This window comes from Maniola hyperantus, chromosome 8 (assembly GCF_902806685.2).
Source record: "Maniola hyperantus chromosome 8, iAphHyp1.2, whole genome shotgun sequence".
Classification (NCBI taxonomy): domain Eukaryota; kingdom Metazoa; phylum Arthropoda; class Insecta; order Lepidoptera; family Nymphalidae; genus Maniola; species Maniola hyperantus.
In genome coordinates, this window is record NC_048543.1 from 9,223,551 (window position 1) to 9,245,791 (window position 22,241).

The 22,241-nt window shown below is 37.2% G+C and overlaps 1 protein-coding gene across 5 annotated transcripts in view; it reads right to left on the reverse strand.

The window, feature by feature from the left end:
* Positions 1-22,241, reverse strand: part of stumps (DBB domain-containing protein stumps) — a 35,575-nt gene that overhangs the window by 2,729 nt on the left and 10,605 nt on the right. Inside the window, exons 1-14 of one of the 5 annotated variants that reach the window (XM_034971252.2) lie at positions 21,698-21,829; positions 16,316-16,619; positions 15,457-15,704; positions 6,290-6,407; positions 5,260-5,486; positions 4,669-4,835; positions 4,218-4,362; positions 3,750-3,901; positions 3,375-3,507; positions 2,267-2,457; positions 984-1,827; positions 833-904; positions 656-753; positions 125-261 (exon numbers count right to left, since the gene is read on the reverse strand). In XM_034971252.2, coding sequence (XP_034827143.1) covers positions 125-261; positions 656-753; positions 833-904; positions 984-1,827; positions 2,267-2,457; positions 3,375-3,507; positions 3,750-3,901; positions 4,218-4,362; positions 4,669-4,835; positions 5,260-5,486; positions 6,290-6,407; positions 15,457-15,704; positions 16,316-16,619; positions 21,698-21,734 — 2,873 coding nt within the window. In that variant the 5' untranslated portion in view covers positions 21,735-21,829. Of the gene's footprint in view, positions 1-124; positions 262-655; positions 754-832; positions 905-983; positions 1,828-2,266; positions 2,458-3,374; positions 3,508-3,749; positions 3,902-4,217; positions 4,363-4,668; positions 4,836-5,259; positions 5,487-6,289; positions 6,408-14,426; positions 14,818-15,456; positions 15,705-16,315; positions 16,620-16,896; positions 16,951-21,697; positions 21,830-22,241 lie in introns of those variants that run through there. The other 4 variants (XM_069500174.1, XM_034971253.2, XM_069500175.1 and 1 more) reach the window with 4 other exon arrangements.

The window sequence follows — 22,241 nt, forward strand, 5'->3', positions numbered from 1 at the left end:
TGATAAATATAAATGTAATTTAAACGACTTATTGAAATTGTAAAAAGTCAGACTTCCAATTAACTGCCGAAATAAATATTGGATCAGATCATTGCAGTAGTTCATAAGTAGTCACAATATTTACCTATTTTCGTGTTTCGGATGTCCAAATGTGGTAAATTGAGGACATCCGTTGAGGGGTCGCGGCGGCGGTGGGATCAAGTAGTCGTCAAGGCGATTGTCGCTGTCGCACGAATTCATTGTCAAAGTGCTCGCGGATATCTAAAAATAAACGAGTAGTATTTGAAATAGTAGCTCTTGTGTCCCTTGGTAATAGAAAGGAGTGTTTTGTAATATTGGTACATCACAGAGAGCAAAACTGTCGTTTGGTGCATAATTTTGTTCGTATTTTTATGTTGTCTGCTTTTCGAACTAGCTAGGCTTTTGTGTCATAATTTTTATTACGACTTATTTAAAATTGTGCTTACTCTCTTTAAAACTGTATTGTTACCTTTGTCTAGAAATTTAATTTAACCCTAGTTTGGGGTAATTGAAAGAAAATTGAAAACTGACATCTGTATTCAGAAAGATACGATAACGAACAAACTTATGCACTAACTCAATAGACTCTCGAGTATCATTATTTTTATTCAGAGATTGCGAACACTGTACTCACTATTGATCTAGCTTTATCATCTAATTCCGATTGAACGCTGTTCGTTTCTCCGACGCTTCCACCGCTTACTGTACTTAGTCGACCGGATGAAGATGAGCCTATTATAAAAAAAAACACTTATCAAATAATTCACATCAAAAACGGCAAAAAAGTTATTTTTCTTTTCAAAATACGTACTGTCACTCAAACTACTGTTTGGCCTTGTATTGCCGTTTCTTTTTTCAATTGTGCCCGTGTTGTTATCATGGTCTAAAACAAAGGCATATCGTTAAAAAACGGTAAAGTTGTTAAGTTTCTTTAATAATAAAATAGGATTATAACTGCTTACGTTTGCTTTTACTCTTCGAAAACATTTTCTTTACTCTTTCAAAAGGTGTGGGCCTTTTCAGGTTATCTTTTATTTTCTGCTGAATTTTGTCATACTCCTCACGCATCTTGTTCAATTGCTCCTGTTTCTCTTTGAGCGATTGCTGCGTTTCATTTCTATTTTTCCACTCCATCACTAATTTTTCGACTTCAGAAATAGTAAATACGTTATTTTTAAAGTCATTAATTATTTCTGCTAACTCTTCCTGTCCCGTTGCATCTTTGCCAGACTTAACGCTACCACTATGACGGATGTCTTTGGCGTTTAAATATACTTGACTAATATCACTAGTTGGAGTGTCAATAATAAAAGTCTTTGACTCTTCGGTGGGGGAATAAAGGAATATATCCGATTGCTGTGGTAGCAATCTCGAACTATTAGCGTATAGGTTATTTGGTCTAAATTTCGGGCTCTCTACCTTTATATTTGAGGGTTGTACAAGATAATCATGTTCGATTGCTTGTTGGATTCGATCTGCTGTGTTGTCATATTGGGCGTGTAGTGCAAAGTCGTTTTGATAGAACTGTTCCTTTACCTTCGGCAGTTTCAAATTCGGTCTCGGTTTTTTCTCTTCTTTCTTGGCTAGAGTTTCTTCTAAATTCTGAGTGCAAGCTTCGCTGAATGGATCAGTTAAGACTTCGCTTTCTGAATCCTTAATATTTTCAATGTCCGGCGAGTCTACGGTATCGGTGGTTTCAACTATGCAGAGCTCTTCTTGATGCGTATCATCCTCCTGACCATCTTCTTTATCATTGTCGGACATATTTTTCAAATAGTAATACATGTTGGAAAACTCGTTGATTTTCTGAAAGAATAAAATTTTATTATTGCAAAGTATTAGTACAGTACGCGGCCAAAAGTAATGTACATTGGCCTTTAGAATGACATTTCGGCTTTATAGAGCGTTGTCCCTGTCACTCATACCTATATGACGTTTTGTCGGTCTCAACGACAGATACAGTGCTCTACGCTATCTCCTTCTATTAAATCAATCGGTCGATGTACATTACTTTCGGCCGCGTACTGTACATTTTTTTTCTTTCCTTTTTTCTCACGAAAATATTTTTAGAAGGTAAGTCTGATCAATTACTATTGTCCTAGTTCTTTTCCCGCCTTGATTTGTGATGTTTTCCCACTTTAAACTTATGATTGTTTTATGTTATGACTTGAAACAAAGTTGTTAGGGTGCGCCACTCAATGCAGCAGAGTGGGGTACTAAATAAGGAGAGACATGTGCTACATACGAGATGGTCGGCGAGCATATCTGCGAGGCGGTGGTGCTTGTGGTCGCGCGCTAGGTCGGCCGGCGTGCGGTGGCGCGCGTTGCGCAGCGCCACGGCCGCGCCGCCGCCCGGGCACTCCAGCAGCTGCCAGCACACGCGCTCCAGCCCGAAGCGCGCCGCCCAGTGCAGCAGAGTGGGGTACTCTTCTCCGCCTGCACATACGCAACAGAACACCTCTGAGTAAGTCATATTATGTTTTCTACACACAATCCCCCTATTATTTTTAAAATTTTTGACGTTCTAAAAATCTCCTAAAGTTACTAGTCTCTAACTGATTAGTTAGAGACTAGTAACTTTAGGAGATTAGGAGATAGGAGACGTACAGAAAGATCTAAAGATGCTGAACGCCAGGCAGATAATGCACTTCCTGGTCCAATAATTTTCGCGAGTCTTACGGGACTAGGTTCTACTACTTCCGAATGGAAAAAACCAAACTTCAAGAAGAAAATGGCACCAACAGTCGTAGGTAATTAAACGTGTGCTGCCTTTTTTGGCGTGCGCTATCCGTACCCTTATATAAATGCGAAAGTGTGTTTGTTTGTTGGTTTGTCCTTCAATCACGTCGCAACGGTGCAACGGATTGACGTGATTTTTTTGCATGAGTATAGATAAAGAAATTTTATCCCGGAAAATCAAAGAGTTCCCAAGGGATTTCTAAAAAACTAATTCCACGCGGACGAAGTCGCGGGCGTCAACTAGTTTGTAATAAGTAAACGTCAAACAAAACATGCTAACGGAAGTTTAAAGACAATCTTAAACTGTTATGAATAAGAGGAAGTTTTAGTATTTAAAATACTTTGGAAAATACTTATTAGATATTTAGCAAGAATTCTTAATTTGGATTTGATTCACGACGGAATTTGCTGGCTTGAACTGTGGGGCTTGGGATTGAAACACAATGCGACTAAAATATTAAAAATTAAAGTCTCAGACAAAACAAAGGCAATAACTAAGAAAACATTTCGCGGTGTTTTGAATTTCTCTTCGTCAAAAAGAAACAAAAGGTCAGTGAAAGTGTTACTAGACTCATGAGTAAAACATAAAATTTTTGATATGTTTAAATACTCACTCGACATGTCAGCCTTCGGGTTGTACTGCTCCGTTGACGAGAGCAAGTTAAAGTGTGGCGGAATATTTTTCTGGAAAGCGTTTAGCATCCAACTATCTAATTGCTCCTTACTAGTAGTCTTAAATCCTAATGTCTGAAAGTAAGATTAATTAGAATTAGTTTTGATTGCGATTGGGTCTCCAATTTTGAATTAGATTACAAAAAAATCTATTCGACAACGCGATTTAATGCTCCTCTGACGTAAACAGGAAAGATTTTAACTTCTTTATTATTTTGTTCTATATGGCCAAAGTCAGTCAGACTGGATTACTTTTACTTTTACTTCTGTATGAAAAATACTTTTTCCTTATTAAAACGATTTAAAACAGAATTTACCTGGCACATAAATTCTAAAGGATGGTCAGAAGCTCTCAACAGTTGGTCCAACTCTCTTAGTCGACTCTCGCACTTGATTTGCCTCCGTCCCAACGACTGGCCGTTCTTGCTAACTCGCACCCAAACTAACATCGAAACTTCCAAACATGAATCTGAAAAAACAAAATTACTAAGTATATACCTATGTTCTATTTCATGAAGTCTGTTTGGCTATGTGTATATGGGTGTACACGCCGTTTTAATGTGCGTTTCGACCGTGACGCGGTTGCTGTTACGCACACTAACACGTTAATGCGTATCGGTAGACTCACTACTAATACCTTACTATTATTTAAATGTTTTTTATTCATTTCATTTAATCAGCTCATGCACAAGATGTTTAAAAAATATATGATTTATATTTTCATTTTGTATTACTTTTGATTGTTTCAAAGAAGCCGAATTTATTTTAAATTGTCTTATAGTTACCTGGTATATCAAATTGTAAAGTATAAGGATTCCTCTTTTTGAACGTAGGTATGTGAATGACCTCTCCTTTTTTGTCAACCATTATCTTTATACTGTCTTCTTCTCTAATGGGATCGTTGAGAAGCGCTATCACTCGACTTTGACCCTGTCAAGATATGAGAGGCATATTACGAAAGTTTTTATAACGTACCTATCCTATTTATAATTTTTATGTTATAAAGAGCCAGCGCGTGCCAGACCTTCGTTATTTTATAAAAGCTGACGTAATATTTTTTTACACCTTTATTTACCTGTTATCTCCCAAACCCACCATGATCCAAACTTCATAGTCGCTGATCGTTCCTCCCTGTGTTGGGAACAATACACAGAGAAACTTTCAGCTTTTATAAAATAACGAAGGTCTGGCACGCGCTGGCTCTTAGCACATTAGATGTATGTACACTTTACTTACTATTTTAACTTTTTTTGGCACTATAGAGAAGCTGGTTCGGTCCGTAGCTGTGTCTCTACAGTCTTTAGTACGTAGGATACCAACGGCGGCCGTCAGGAAGGTGTCCACGAATGAGGTGTCCTTTTCTCGGACACACATCATCTGCCATTGATCTATTGTTGGATAATCTAAAAATATTTGATAATACATAAATACACTATACACCCACTGTAGGATACCTAAATGTAGTACAGTACGCGGCAGAAAATTTAAAGAAAGAACCTTTAGAAAAAAATAGCGGTTTTGTAGAGCGTTGTCTCTGTCGTTGAGACCGATAAAACGTCACATAGGTATGAGTGACAGAGACAATGATCTACCAAGCCGAAATCTAATTGTAAAAGTAAAAGTCGATGTAGTCGACAATATTTCTTGTCGGCTACTGTACGGCAGTGTTTTAGAGCGATTTCAACCTTGATCGTGAGTCGCGACATTATCATATTCAAAGTTACTTGAGTCCAAGAACGAATCTTGAACTTGTCGCCAGTGTGTTTTAGGTACATCGAATGAAAATAATATTTACTGAAAATTTAGTAATAAAAATAGATGACCTACCTTCACAATTATTAGCAACAACATGATTCTTTTCTACGCCAAGAAGCATGACTAACACTTTATCGACTTTGAATAAATTCTCAGAATTTAGGTCTCTCTTTAATTCGGACATTTTTGTTGTGAGGCTGGGGCATAATATCACTATTTGTAATTGAGCTTTGCAAAGTTTGTCTAATTTCTCCTGGGAGTCTGCAGCCATTAGTTCCTCCGCAGTTATTGGTGTAACTCTGAAACAATATTAATAAACTTTTAGACGAAAATAGGTGACATACTATAAATATGTATATTGTAATATTTACAGTACCTATTAAATACAATAATAAGTCTTCTGTTTCATCAAACTAATTCAAAAACTCAAATGACAACGTCCGGTAAATATACTCGTGTAGTTGATTACTTTATGAGATGAGAAATTTAGAAACGGAAATTGCAACAAGGAAATTAAAGTCAATAGAAAGGAAACGGTAGTAATTACTTTCAGCAGTATTCATATTGTAGTATTCCACGCGTCCAAAAATTTTTTATTTAACAGCTAGATATATGGCGACGAGAAAATGATTAGTATTCTATCAAGCTTAATTAGTTACTCGTTTATATTCCCTTTTCAACCAACAATAAATCAAATATAGGCTGATGTTAAGAGGAACATGAATATTTATTCCACCATTCGATTAATAAATTAAATATAAAAGCAATGACTGATTTGATACGTGCATAGCATTTCAATAAGTTTGACTGCAGCTTCAATCTATCACAATCACCTACTGTTTGGCTGATGACTGACACTCCCTCCCTATTGGCTAAAACCACAGTCGCAACAATAAGTCCAGCAACAAATAATTACAAACAATTTTCGCAATGTGATAATTCCGTACTAGCTTTCCAGTTTCAATAAAAACATGCTAGAATTAAGACTACCTATCCAATACTCATACCTAGAGATCGTAAGTGCCACTATCCCATCAATCTTCGATTAACAAAGTATCATATGATTAAAGTGCTTAGTGATCAAAGATCTAAATTAACTTACCGATAGTGATGTCTAGCTCGCTGGGACATAATCTTATCGAAGCTAGCTACTAGATAATCTGACCATAGCCCGCTTTCAGGTGACGCAGAACTCCACAAAATTGCTATATCTTCCATCTCTGTAACAAAAGTTTTTAAATTAAGGCTTCTGAACACAAAACCGCGCCATAAATCCTTTGTTGGGTTCAGTATTTGCTTTTATAATATGACCAGTTTATCCCCGCGACTTCGTCCACGTGGACTTCACAAATTTCAATTCGAACCCCTGTTTTACCCCTCAGGCGTTGAATTTTTAAAAATCCTGTCTGAGCGGATGCATTCGTAATAATAGCTATCTGCATGCAAAATTTCAGCCCGATCCGTCCAGTGGATTTAGCTGTGCGTTGATAGATCAGTCAGTTAGTCACCTTTTCCTTTAGATTCCGTATTTTTTAGGTTTGCCATTAGGTACACAAAAACATTGTGTAACAGTTAAAATTACATACATACTTATTAAGTTGTATTATAAAATGATGAATTCCTTAGTGACAAAGTTGCGTTGAAGCAACCGGCTGAGCTTTTAATTGCCCGAATTGCCCGTTATGATGTACACCATCAATTTTTATTGTTAGAAGTTATTGTTGAAAGGAAAGACCGCACTCTGCGGAACACCTAGTCCTATAATACTGCCTACGAATGAAAATGGATATGTAGGTATGTTCAGATTATGTTCGCGTCGCTTGGAGCACAAGATAGCCGGAAGAAATTATTGATTCTAAGAACAATATATCGGTAGCTACTATGTCTTCCCGACTCCTTTATTACAGTTGACATCTTATCTAACAAGGAAGTACCCTAAACGTATAACTTTATAGTTTATATCAAGTAAGATTGATATGGTGGCACAAAAAATTCATGTAAAGGTTGCCAACGTTTGGGTTTTTCAAGGCGTAACAAGATGGTCCGGATTAGTTCCGAGAACTTTATAGTTTTAGGCGTTGGGGTTGAAGTAATAGAAAAACTATACACCTAAACGTGATGTTTGTATTGTTGGCTGAGAATTTGCAGTTCTGTCGTAGTTTTTCTTTTTTTTCTAGTAGCAATTCTAGATAATTTCTGGGGTCCGATGTTTTGTTATTCTTATTGTTTTAGTTACTGACCATTTACGTTCTGTACAAGGCCCTGGCGTTAGTTATTCCTTTTGCGTATCCCAGATTTAAAGATGATCAATCCAAGTAAAATAAATGCCTCACGATGAGAGGAAGTTGTCAAGGGATAATCAAGGCATGAACGATGTCGTTCACTCGATATCAAGTTAGGTCGTTGGCTGGATCGAAGTTCACGGGTCATCATAAAGCACCACACATAACTTTACGGGCATTGTGCGCGTGTGGCTACGCTTTGAAGTTTAACTGGAACAGAGATTCTTTCTTGTTTTTACTGGCTGATGCGTATTTCATGTTGTTCAGTTTGTTAGTTTTAATTGTTGTTCTGGACGTTTTAAATTGTGATTCGTCTTGATTTTGTATGGATTTATTTGTGATACGTTTTCTTCTGAACCTTTGGTTTGTTAGCCAGCTCTTATTTGTAGCTACAACCGAATGATTTACCTAAATAATTCCACTACTCTCATGTTCTTCGAGTAAACCGAGTAAATGTCCTTCGTACCTCTCTACTTCTGAATCACTCTATATCTTCAAAAATATAACCAACATGGTTTTGAATCTGCAACGCGCAATTTAGATCTAACGACATCTGCGCCGCTACAGATGCATCATGATCCCGTAACCTGACCGCCCGCTCTTTAGCCCTTGTCTTGCCATTAGACCGTTTATCCTTAATGCCACTTGAAATCAATTAATACAATTTAAGGCAGACATTAATGTAAAATTAGACATGAAAGATTGATTATTGCATTGCTTATTCAACCACAACTGTACACATACCTAATTATAATATAGGTCCAAATTTAAGTCGAGAGGGCATCTTCAAAATATAACCTACTTTCTTGCATCTAAATAATTAATAATACAATCTCTTAACGAATTCCTCAACTCTTGAAATGATATGAATAACATGAGCCTAATGAGCGTCTGGAATTCTCTTTATAGGTCATAATCCTAAAGTATTACAGGCATCACATTACCAAGCTGGTGAGTAGTTAGGTAGATATTTAATTAAAATATCTTTCAGTACTCCGCCATCAAGCATTAAAATCCTATGAAGGTTTAGAAATACGTATTCCTAAAATAAGTAGGTAAATGTGAAAAAAACCGTCAGTCCGCCCCAAAAACACATTTCTTCCGAGAGCAGAGCGAAACGAAAACACATTGGCCGTTAATGTTTTTATTGCATCCAGCACTGCATACGCATCGGGTGCTTACAAAATATGCTATGCATCGCGCGCGCCGGAAACTCATACGGATTTATATTTACCCACCTCTGCCGCCAAATGAAGACCCAACTAAATGTAATATCCGCTTCCTAAATAGACAAACGTCTATCAGTGTGGCTTGGAATAACTATGGGCGATTAGATGCAGCGGTATAACGCTCGGATATAAAAGGTTATGTAGGTAGGTACATACCCTAGGTACTTACTTATAACAGGATCGCGGTTGCGTTTATTGAAAACCTTTTATTCTTTATTGCATTGAGGTTAATTGCTAAAGTTTCAATTATTATTATTATTATTATAATGTTGATAGAAAATTGGTTTATGGGCTTATTGACTATATAAAAGTGTAAAAGTTAGGTACCTAGTGTACGGGCTCTACGTAGAACGAATTCAACGAAGACGAGACGAAGGAAAAGTTAATATTGTTTTTGTACACTACATAGCAAAAAAGATACAGAAAAACAAAAAGATATACATAATAGAAAGAACGTTTTGTTGTTTTGTGTTGATTAATTATTATTCAGTACCTAAAGCTATTTTCCTCCATCAAAGTGAAGGTTTTTCCTTTGAGAGATTCCTTTGTTTTACCTATGTAAATAAAATATTTGGGATTTTTAATAAAGATCGAGGGTAGGTACACGAGAAAGTTTCAACGATCCGGAAAATTCCAAGAAATCCAATGAACTCAAAGAATTCGCTTTAAACTTTATTAAAATCCATTATTCTTGATTATATTTGACTAGCTGATGCCCGCGACTTCGTCCGAGTGGAATTAGGTTCTTAAAAATCCCGTGGGAACTCTGATTTTCCGTGATAAAAAGTAGCCTTTCACTCTCCAGGTCTTTATGTATACCAACGCAAAAAATCACGTCAATCCGTTGCACCGTTGCGACGTGATTGAAGGACAAACCAATAAACCAACAAACAAACACAGTTTCGCATTTATAATAAGGGTACTGATTCATCAAATCAATACTTATAATAAAACTGTAACAGGTCAAATTCTGTACATTGAAGATATTTTGAAAAAAAAATTTCGAGGGCACTCTATAATCGATACTGAACCCAAACCTGTATTTTTTTTCATTTTTGTCTGTCTGTCTGTCTGTCTATCTGTCTGTCTGTCTGTCTGTCTGTCTGTCTGTCTGTATCACGGCCGCGCATCACGCTGAAACTACTGAATGGATTCCAATGAAACTTGGTACGATTTGAGGTCATAATATGAGGAAGAATATAGGATACTTTTTATCCCGAAATTCAGCATGGTTCCCGTAGGAGAGGGGATGAAAGTTAAAATGTATACTGACTTGTAATTCATCAACGCGTAGTCCGATTTCATTCATTCTTTTTTTGTTAGAAAGGGGATATTTTAAAGATTGTTCCGTAAATATTTCAAGGTCATCGGTTTTTAACCGACTGTCAAAAAGGAGGTGGTTCTTTTTTCTACATCGATTTTTAGGAGGTTTCTGGACCGATTTGCAATTTTTTTTTAAATCAACAAAGAAAGTTTTCGTGGTGGTCACATAAAAAATTCTGGATTCAACTCCTTAATCCTGATGCTGCAGGGTTACTGCCCGCCTGAGTTATCAAGATTCAGGAAGTGTTCATAGTGAATTCAAATTGTAGGTACCAAGCAACGACTTTATTCTCAGACTTCAAGTCCTAACTCCTCAACCCTGATGATGTAGGGTACAGCACTCCTAAACTATAGTGTTTCAGTAACTGCGGATGATGCAAAATTAATTTAGGTACCTACCAAGCATAGGCTACATCATTGAACTTCGGATCCTCCTCCTCCTCAATCCTGATGCTGCAAAGTACTAAAGTCCTAAATCGTGGGGATTTTAGAATTTCTGATAGTGAATTGATATTTTAGGTATCAAGCAACGGCTTCACGATGACACTCCCAGTCCGAAATACTCCACCCGAGCGACGCCGGGGCGGGTCAGCTAGTGATTAATATGTATCTGTCTGAAAATTCTAACTGCACACTGAATATAAGAAAGAAACCACGTGATCAAATGGGCGCGCTCTGTCCGTTTTCAGTTCAACGCCCGTTGTCTTTGATGTACCGGCTGAAAGATTGCAGTTTCCTACTGCGTCTTCAGTATGTCAGGTGCTTTTTGATCTATTGCTTTCCCTAACGTAAATAGTATTGGTTCGACCACTGTTTATTATTGTAAAATACTTCCGATAACTGAAACCGCAATCGTTTACGATTTAAGAGTGAAAACATCTGTTGTACTCTATCAACTACCTAGTAAGTTAGCTAATATTACGTTTCACTGGAAACTATATTTTACGTTCGGAAAATAGCAATTAGTTTGGACCAAAACGCTGGTTATTTGAAAAACAAATAGTCAATAGTAGGCAAAATCATTTATTTAAAAAAAATGTTATTTAACGCACGCTGGCTGCTTCCTCTAAACCAAATAGTCAATAGTCAAATAATTTATTTCAAAATAGGATAACGCTTTTTGAAATTCAAGTAGGTAAGTGAGTAGTTAATGGTGAATTAAAACGAAAACGAAAGCTACGAGGGTAAACCACATAGAAAGGATAAATCTCAAATTATTCGTGATTTGACGTAAAAATAGTTTGTTGTGCAAAATAAAAAACGTTAGTCTAAGTTTCTTTTGTGCCAGAAACTACTAACAGATTACCAAAAACTACTAACTAAAAGCTTATTTGATATCGCTCGAGGCAAAGCTTTTACTAACTAAAAAATACATGCACCTATAGTTCGCGACAGGCTGAGATGGCAATCCGGGTATGAGGCGGGAGGACGCCCCGCACACGCGCACGTCACCCGCGCTGTCCCGCACCGGGTTAGCGCGAAGGCTGTGTGGGTATGCGGGGAGTTCCCACCCCGATTGCCATCTCGATCTGTCACGTACTATAGTAATATCCGTAAAGCTAAATGATCCTCATGAAAGATTATTGTTTTTACGAGTCGTTTGACTAAATAGCGTGATAGATGTATTACTCAGAAACTCAATGTACCTAGATGTTATTTAATAAATTAAGTTAGTGTATGTTGTTACTTATTATAACAACTAACAAGGAATCTGTTATGGTTTCGCTTAGCATGAACTGTGTGTGAGCTGGCGTCTTCAGACAATGATTCATAATATCAAAATAAACTTTTCCTTCTCTATCTGTGCCTTCAGAGTTCAGACTGCTTCTTGTACTTAATCATTCAAATGTTACACTTTCTGACATCACAAGCTAATTAACACAGTTAAGAATGGTCATTCTTTGATATTACTCATACCTACTGACTTTATTCATCATTTCAGAAACATACATAACTTGATAAAATAACGATTTTATCCACTTCATTAATAGTCATTGAAACGTTACTTGTTTAACTTTGGAAAAATTTATTACGCTTGGAATATAAATTCCCTATTCTAAGGAATACGTTTAAAAAAAAGCTTTGCAATCGATGATTCGACCTTATGTTCGTTTTATAGGTAACACATTTAAATTACCCTATTAGTACGGAGGGATTTTACTCTTTTAGGTAATCGAGTAGCTTAACATGAATACATAATAACTTCACGTGCCTACCTACCTACTACCTATGTGTCTAATACGCCCATTAACAGAACATTAACTTATTAATTGCCTCATTATGTAGTGAATATAGCTCCCGTGATAATGTCCCTAACATATTGATTACATAGGTATATTTGGTTTTTGGCACGTGTATGCCATGCCATGTGTAAAGTTTCATTGTCCCTTGGCAAGAACTCATTTACCAAACCTGAAATCCCAGCAGTGTAAGTGATTACATGAAGTCCAAGCACAACATAAAACAAGACTTCATTTTATTTTATGCAATATACCTAATTATTATGAAGTTGGTACACGATATCATAACATAGATCACAATTCACAGTCATGTGCTAAAAATGTTATATACGGATTGAATCTTCATGAAGTGCACATACCTTATATAAAATAGGGTAAAACTCATGTGGAACCATAGTACTAGACCCTTACTTCATCGACGGAAATACAGTAAAAATATGTAATAAAAATGGTTACACAGACCTTAACTTAACACAACTTAAAGGGTCCACATTTTTAGTCAGTAAAATAAAATAAAAATGTTTCTGTCGATAAAATTGGGTAGGTACACTTGCACCCTATTTCATATGGATACTTTATGAAGACTTACGTGAATAATTTCAACATACAATTTGTGTAAGTAATAAATAAAAATCGTTTAAAATTATATAAACAGGACACGCCCATGAAGAGCCTATAAAGAGGTAAAGCTGCCGGAAGCTAAATAAACAAAAAGCCATTGGGGTGGAACAGCTATAACAGATCTTCGTTAAACATTTCTAAATTAGGTAGACCTGAAATATATAACAAAGGCTTAAAAGTTTTCACATCACATAAACATTTGACTCATTTAATACTAGTGCACCACTTCGTGACCTGGTTACCTGTCGAGGTGAATCAAACCGGAATTTAATAAATTATAAACATTACAAAAACTAGAACGTTCCAGATATCGCGCATATTGAGCGTGTATAATGCCCCTAAACAAAGTGTGGTATAGTATGGGTATAGTTATAAAAGTTTATCTCAGAAGTTTAAATTGACTAACGATCACTGAAATCGACATTACAAAACGTAGTAGCATAGGCTTCATTTAATTTTAAAAAAAGTTGAGATTCCTACGAAAATTGGAATTAAGTCGGGAAAAAATCCGTGGCGTGCGCTTGCTAAATGTTTAAAAGAATGAAAAACTTATGAAAAAATGTCATAATACTTAGATACATAACATGTAACCTAAATGGTTAATGGTACTGACATAAAAGTAGCTCCAAAAATGAGCAGTAAAAATCGCCAATATATTTAAAACAGATGCCACAGCATAGTTGTAAACGGCGGATGTCATAAAGCGTTATATACAAAGAATATAATTTTGCTGCTCGGGAGGGATCCTCTACTCAAGCTGGGGAACAAAACAGGCGTCTACATTTATATTCCTACCGCGAGTACATTACGGGAGTTGCTTCGATGCATGTAAAATACACCATGTTTATTCTGACAGTATTGCCACCCTGCATCAGTGATGTCTACAAAGCACAGAAATGTAATAAATACACGATTTTGACTTCTAATGCAAAGTAGTAACGACTAAGATACTGTATAAACGTTTTTTTACAATGGTAAATCTGTTTTGGTAATGAATTTTACGGTGTCCCTTTGACATTTCTTTCGGACGGACCTGCACATCTTCTAGCAACCTACGAAGAATTTTGATTTGAATCTACTTTAACATTGTTTTGGTGAAAGTGTAGTTCGTACAAGAATTTTTTAGTAACGTTATTGATTTTAACACAATATTTAAAAAACTCGGTACTTCTAATAAAAGTTTAATCATATTTCAAACAAAATTATGCACTTTAGCTTGTGTCCGGTCCTTCGTCAGCATGGTAAAGAGGAACTCGGGGATAATGTATCTATCAGCGATATCTGAAGCGGATCATTAGTTCCGGAGATTAGCCCCTACACACAAACTCACGAACTACCAAATACCTCTTTATACCTAATATTAATATAGATTACGTTGACCATTTCGACAAAATTAGTAGCCCGTTAGTTGTTCAGAACTTTGCTTCCGAATTGATAAGATTCAGTTCAGATTTTCATCATTGTGCATTTTGATATTTGCAAAGGACTATCATAAAATTCAATATTAAGATATCTAAAAAATATAAAAGTTTTTCAAAACTTACTTGTTATCCCATCAGCCATGGTTTCATCAGGTTTTTCCATAGTTGGTGTCATAATAAGAAAAGAGCGCACAATAGTCCAAATTCAAATATAATATGACATTGCACTGATCGTAGAGAAGCACTAGAATGCGTTCGGAATGAGCAAACCGAGCAATGTGCTTGGAAGCTTGAGCCCTGAGAAGAGAGCGTCGCGAAGTGTCGGTCCGCGAGTCGCGACGAAGCAGCGCGCCGGCAAGGCGGGCGCGGGAGTGCTGCGCTGGCGTCAGGCGGCGCGCGCGCACGCACTTCGCATACTAAAAGCACTAAAACGCAAGCTCGTCGCCACAATGATAATAATCGCGACACAATCTCTGACGCCTAATCTCGTCAAACTTTGGAACCATTTTAGGACTAAAGCAAATATTCTCTGAACGTTATCGATCGCCAAATACGATGCTGTTAAGTGCAAACACCTAAGCACGTTCCGATTGTATTCTACGCGCGTCTTGCCGATAAGTCTAATCGCGGAACATTGCGGACTGCGGTTCTTGTAAACAGATAGGTCTTCTTATCTCTGCTTGTAAAAGCTCTATTTCTTAGATACTTTAAATGAATATTAACTGATTTGACGGAAAAGCGAATGATATGACCGTAAATTGTATTCAATACAATTACATTAACGATATAAACAAAACACTTGATGCAACGGATGGATATCTGCCTGATATCCATAAATAACAGTTGGTGTTATCGTAGCTTTTCATATTTTATGGTGTTTTCGGGAGATGTCAGTATAAATCATATTGATACCGTAATTTGTTCTTAAAGTTTTATAGGTATTTGATACGTATTTGAGACAATGCATTTTGTTATCATAGAGGGTCGAAGAGTTCGGGTGCAACGCTCTAAACTGATAGGCGCCGTACGTCTAACGCATTGTTTACGACCATTTATCAAACTGTCCGCTTCCACGTAGCTACAATATTACCTATTAATAGAATTTAACAACAAAACTTTCCCTATCATCAGCCATAATTTTTTTTTAACTCACCTTTAAATGCAAAATTCTTTGGTCGCCTCCTTTTAACAGTTTCTTCTTCAGTTTGATTGAACCGCGGTGGTGGCATCTTGGGAACTTCGCTGGGTACACTAGTGACTTCTCCCGTTCCTGCCGACCCTGTGGTTAAGTACCCTCCAACCGAATGTCGTCTTCGCCCCTGTAATGGTATTGTATAGAATACTTCCTCGTGCTCCTTAGCACCATCAGAAGTCATCAGCTTTGTACTAATTTTGCCTTTCCTATGAACAAAATTTTTAATAAGTTTTACTATTTGAAACTATGGTAAGATAAGAGCGGTCTGATGTTCTCAAGTCGAAGTTCACATGTATTGGTCACTCCAACTTTCAAGCACTGTATACATCACATTATCTTTGTTCTGGCTGTTGCCATATTATGACATAATGATTTATAAGAAAATGTTATCTCATCCATTTCTTAGTACTGACTGATGGGCCTAATAACTTTGTCTTTAAATGAACAACGCTACAACCAATTATCGTCTTTAATTAAGCTAGTAACTATACCCAACTCAGTCTGACAACAATTTTTAAAAAAGAACAACTAGGTATGTTTCTCACGAATCCCTCCCTTTTCCACTCCAATAGCGTAAAACTTGTGCTCGTGTGGGTGGGATTTAAACTAATCCCTCACAGTTATTGGATTTCGATCCAATAACTGTGAGTTGGGACCAGCGATATGAGTCAGGACTGTTCGGTCGGCCGCCTTAATTTTACTGTAAAAAGATAAAATGTCCCATCACAATCTATATCCATTCGGTTAACGAATTTTGGGAAAAATGTCAAAAGTTGTCTGCTGAGTGTCGACGGTGATCATAGTCGAACATACTTACTTAATCCGCGGTGCAGTAAATGTTGCCCTCATGTCACCAGGCGCACAATCGCCAGGCCTCGGCTGACCCTTTAGAAACGCTTCTGCTTGTTCAGGTTCCTTTGCTGACAGCGACCTTAAAAGGGCCCGGAATTCTTTTCTTCTAGGGCTTTCAGGTTCCCTCTTGCGTGGGGAGCTCAAGGGCCTACCTCCATCCGCCCAGGCTCTAGCAGGAGCTGAGCGGGAAAACTGTTCAGGTCCAGAAGCGTTGGGACTGGCGTTGTCCGTGACATCTTTGTCGGAGAAGGCGAAGTAGGACGGATTATCTGCAACAAAGGGGATTTTTATTAATAAGAGTGCTTTTAATTTTACAAAAGTACCGTCTAACAAATAATATTTTACCTAGATGTCTTTACAATTGCCATATTTCTTAAAAACTACCTTAAAATCGACTTATAGTGATTTCAAAAGGTATAGGCATATCATCAGAGGCTACGTAAAATTTTAATTCGACTTGATGACATAAACCGATCATTCAGTTATCTGTCGTGACAGAAGAAGCGTAAAAAGCAACTAAAATACAATTTTTGAATCCCGACTAACCAACGATCATCATCAGTAGTCCGAAGCGGCGGCGCACGATGACCAGCGCCGTGCGACTGGATGGCGCGCGGAAATTATTCAATAACGACAATGAACTAACGGCTCTCTATCACGAGTACGTCCAGTGCCCAGTACGGGCTGTAGACCAGCCTACTTTTGTAGGCCGGAAAATGCGAATTGAAAACAATCTTCATCTGCACCTGAAGCCCCCTATCCACTCACCACGAGAGGATTTTAGAACTATTTATTTCATCAAAATATCTACGAACTGTACGTAACAATGGTTACCTACGTTTATTGGCTAAAAGTTAGGAGATTAATTATAATAATGAATAATTGATCGGGGAAATTTTTTTTGAAGAGTGCCAGCTAGGTAGGTATCTACTCAGGCTCGTTTAGTGAAATCTACAAAGCCAACCTACCAAAACATAATCAAGCACCTCAATGTTTATTCATTGAGAACCTAGGTTATGTAACCATATTCCATATCCAGTCACGTTGTACCTATTGGATATTTTTCTTCTGTGAAAATGTTTTGAAGCGGAAGTGAAATATAGTTTCCGTTCTATAACTTTTATAAATGAAGCATAATTTGTAAAAAATTTTTACAAAAAAAATAAAAACCGACTTCGATACACAAACACTAAAAATTGTAAAATAATTTAATTTATTACCGAATATCTTATGTATACAAGAGTTAATATAGTTCCATAATAATACTTTTTGGTGCCGGTGCCAATTAGCTTTAGCTGCGCGAATCGTCTAGACTTCATATTTTTATGAGACTCCACAATGGCACCTCATTGGCACCGACCCCAAAAAATATTATTATGGAACTATATTAACTCTTGTATACATAAGATATTCGGTAATAAATTAAATTATTTTACAATTTTTAGTGTTTGTGTATCGAAGTCGGTTTTTATTTTTTTTGTAAAAAATTTTTATTTCACAATTTTTAGTGGCCCCATGGAATTATGCTATGACTGGTTAAAAATCTACTGTTTACTAAGCTATTACACTGATCGCGAGCAATTTACTCTTATCCGTTGAGGAGTTCCAGTATCTATCTTCGAAGATGTTCATCAGATCTTCACCAAATTTAAATGGGACCAACTTTGAAGTATACCCTTTCAAACAAAAAAAAAATTTTCAAAATCGGTCCAGGCGTCTTCGAGTAATCGGGGAACATACATAAAAAATAAAAAAAAAAAAAAAAAAAAAAAAAAGATTCCGACGAATTGAGAACCTCCTCCTTTTTTTGAAGTCGGTTAAAAAGACAACGACTGATAGGTTTTCATTTTTTATTGAGTATTTTTAGGGTTCCGTACCTCAAAAGGAAAAACGGAACCCTTACACGATCACTTTGTTGTCTATCTGTCTGTCTGTCGGTCTGTCAAGAAACCTACAGGGAAAGTACTTCCCGTTGACCTAGAATCATGAAATTTGGCAGGTAGGTAGGTCTTATAGCTGATATTCGGGGAAAAATCTAAAAACCGTGAATTTGTGGTTACATCACACAAAAAAAATTAAATTGTGGTCATGAACTAATAATTAGTATTTTCAATTTTCGAAGTAAAATAACTATATCAAGTGGGGTATCATATGAAAGGTCTTCACCTGTGCATTCTAAAACAGATTTTTATTTATTTTTATGTATTATTTTTATGTTTTTGAATTATCGTGCAAAATGACGAAAAAATAAGTCTGTAGTACGGAACCTTCGTCGCGCAAGCCTGACTCGCACTTGGCCGGGTTTTTTCTTATTTCTTTTCTTTTCGTATAAGTTTCATCCGACTTTTTAGTCGAGATTTTTTTGTCCTATGTACTAAGTAGGTACCTGCATGGCCCTATAGGTAGGTATAGTACGCGATAGGTCGAGATGGCATTCGGGGTATGAGGCGGGGGGCACACCAGATTAGCGCGGGGGCTGTGCAGGTGTGCGGAGCGTCCCCACCCCGATTGCCATCTCGATCTGTCGCTTACTATACGTGGTATTACCCACAGAGCGTAGAGATAGAAAGCTGAGATTTGGTCGTTAAAATGCTGTCGCAGATTTATTTGCCAGTGGATGAGGAACTTAAAACTCTACTCTTAAATGGAAGGAACGAGGATTCGTAGATAAACCTACGAGTACTCGGCGTTTGACCCACTTTGAATAATAATGTAAAGAATGTACGCAGCTTGCTCCCGATAGCAAGGAGTGATAGCAGCATGCATACCTAGTCAAACATTTACTCAATTGTATCATTTACAAGCTGCTAGTAGCTGTGATAGCCTAGTGGCTAGAACGTCATCCTGCTAATCGGAGGTCGGAGGTTCGATCCCGGGCGCGCACCTCTAACTTTTCGGAGTTATGTGCGTTTTAAGTAATTAAATATCACTTGTTTTAACGGTGAAGGAAAACATCGTAAGGAAACTTGCATGCCTGAGAGTTCTCCATAATGTTCACAAAGGTGTGTGAATTCAACCAATCCGCACTTGGCCAGCGTGGTAGACTATGGCAAAATCCTTCTTACTCTGAGAAGAGACTCGTGTTCTGTAGTGAGCCGGCGATGGATTGATCATGATGATGACGGAAGTCGGAACCCTACCTTACAAGTTACACATGAACTTGACCAGCTTTAAGTAGATATTTACTGAGTAGGTAGTCCTATAAAAGTATCACAATTTACAAACCCGCATGTGCAAAGCATAACGTTCTACCATTTCCACAGGGCGGGATGCATTGCCCCTCGAGACATGTGTACCACAAAAACTACAAGTGACTTACAATAGAGAACCCACTCACAAACTAACGTGTCTAATTTAATGGTATTTCAGTGATTAACGTAGTAATATCGTGAGAAAATATCCGATATAATTATTATATACTCATTATCAATACTAATATCATTACTAGATGATGGCCGCGACTTCGTCCGCGTAGATTTAGGTTTTAGCAAATCCCGTGGGAACTCTTTAATTTTCTGGGATAAAAAGTAGCCTATGTCCCGGGGTATAAACTAACTCTGTACCAAATTTCATCATAATCGGTTGAACGTTTGTGCCGTGAAAAGCTAACAGACAGACGGACACACTTTTGCATTTATAATATTGGTATGGATTGCGTACCTAGTGATTGCGTAGTAGGTTTAATAAATTGTGAGATAACATCATAAAGCTACGCGCGCCGTAGGAGAGCTAGGGCGACATTCATAACGAGATTTGACATTTAAACTCACTTTACTGGCTTATATAAATGAGAATGTTATTGTTTCCTTTAATTTGATTTGATCCCTAGGTCACAGTTCACGAAAGTTAGGGAACTTCTACCATTCGAGTCGAGGCTTCGACGTCACGTCAAATGTTTAGTATATTTGACGCAGGTAGCCCTAAAGCAGCCCTATTTTTCTTTGATTTTTACGTCACCATAATATTATAGCCTATTAATACTTGACATATCGTCGATTAATGATCTAACAGAGAGTTCCTTGACTCTGGTTTACTCTGTCTAGCTTGGTACTCGTACAGCGCCTAGAATCTAGATAATATTGTGAGATTGGAGTAGATAAAGATAGAGCTTGGAGCCCTTTCTTATTATAAAAATTATTGATCTAATTCTCGAATGCATAACATGGGGTCATTTAAGTACATTTTTAAAAGTTAGGTTCTACACTATCAGCAGACAGCAGTTTTTACTTATAAATAGCTACTATACCTAGTTATTTTTTTACAGAACGGTCTAGACTGGGCTATGGGTTCGAGTGACCCAATATTTCCGGTCTAGACCCAATATTTCATGCTATTCGTTAATAGGCCCCTATTCAATAGACTCTAGACTGAATTTTAAAAGGTTATAGGTACTTTGTCATATATTTGATTGCCTAAATACGTTTCTAATTTGTAGAGTTAGGATACCTACTCATCAGGTACATCTAACTGAAAATAGAGTTTTTTACTTAGTACATTTAGACAAACATTTCTTTACTATTATTTTGTTTAACTTTTACTTAAATACCTAATCTAATTATACGAGCACCTACATAACTAGTATTGATAATATTATTGATACATCAATATCATTTACGTAATCATCTTTGGTTAACATACGTACTCGTAATAATGAGCATAAAACATTGTCAATAAAATTAATATAGGTAATCACAAAGATAATATTATAAATAAATAGGTAGTTTGTATGTTAAAAGCAAATGTGTATAAACAGATTCGTTCATTTCATCCGTCGCGTCGGGTGATGAATCAATCGAGATTCTGGGAAAAGAAGTAAAAATAATGTGCTCGAACAAGAATAATATTGTCTAGAGATCCTTATGATACTTCACTCGCTGATGGTTAATGCTGTCTCTGCTGCTAGGACAATGCGCCATGCGTACTGATATGTAGGTACCTAATAGGTTCACATAATATCACCTAAGTACTATAATATCTATCTACTATGATGTTACAATTGACATATTTTTGTTAATTTTTAAAGAAATTGTAGATTATAGAGGTACCTAACTACTATTACTAGGTCTACGTCCACTGTGCAATCAACTGTTTATCAAAGTACTTACTACAAATAAACTAGGCATCAGGGTACATTTTAATTATATTCACTAAAAATCAAACCATAACTTCATAACTCTGCAGTTTCACCTTAATAATTTATGATCAGTTATTTTTGTACTAAACTAATTTATGCTTATATCTATGCGGATAGCTTTTTGTCAAAGATGAGAGAAAATTGCAACGAACTATTTTGTGGAGCCTTTACGTACATGTTTGATATGAATAAAAGAGTTGCTAAAAGACTTACTGGTGGCTCGTAGGCAATAGTCGAACTGGGGTCCCATGATTTCGGAGATCAACGCACTAAGCACGACACATCCCGTCGAACGCGCGTCGGGCTCTGCGGCGTCCTATCTCGCGTCTCGAGCGCTGGGCGGGCAGCGCGCGCGCAGGTGGATCCACTGAGCCACACGTGCTTTCAGGAAGGGAACTTTCTTAGCACGCGCGAGCAGGAAGCGTCCCTATCCGAGCTAAGAAATAACGTATACGAAGGGGAGCCTGCGACCAGATTTAATTTGAGTGTGCGTTTGCGTCCATTTTGGTAGCACACGCCAGAGTTAATGTTTGTAAATAAACGCCGTACAATGTTGATGTTGACGTCCATTCATATTCGGCGCGGTTCCGTTCACCTATTGGGCCGTTACATGCCATAATCGTATCGTTTACAGCATAAACGATAGTTCGAAAAATCGATAGACGTTGGGGTCCCAAGGTGCTAGAATGGCGACCTCGCACCGTTGGAAGACCGTCACTAGGTGGACAGCCATCACTTAGAAAATCATAATGCAGAA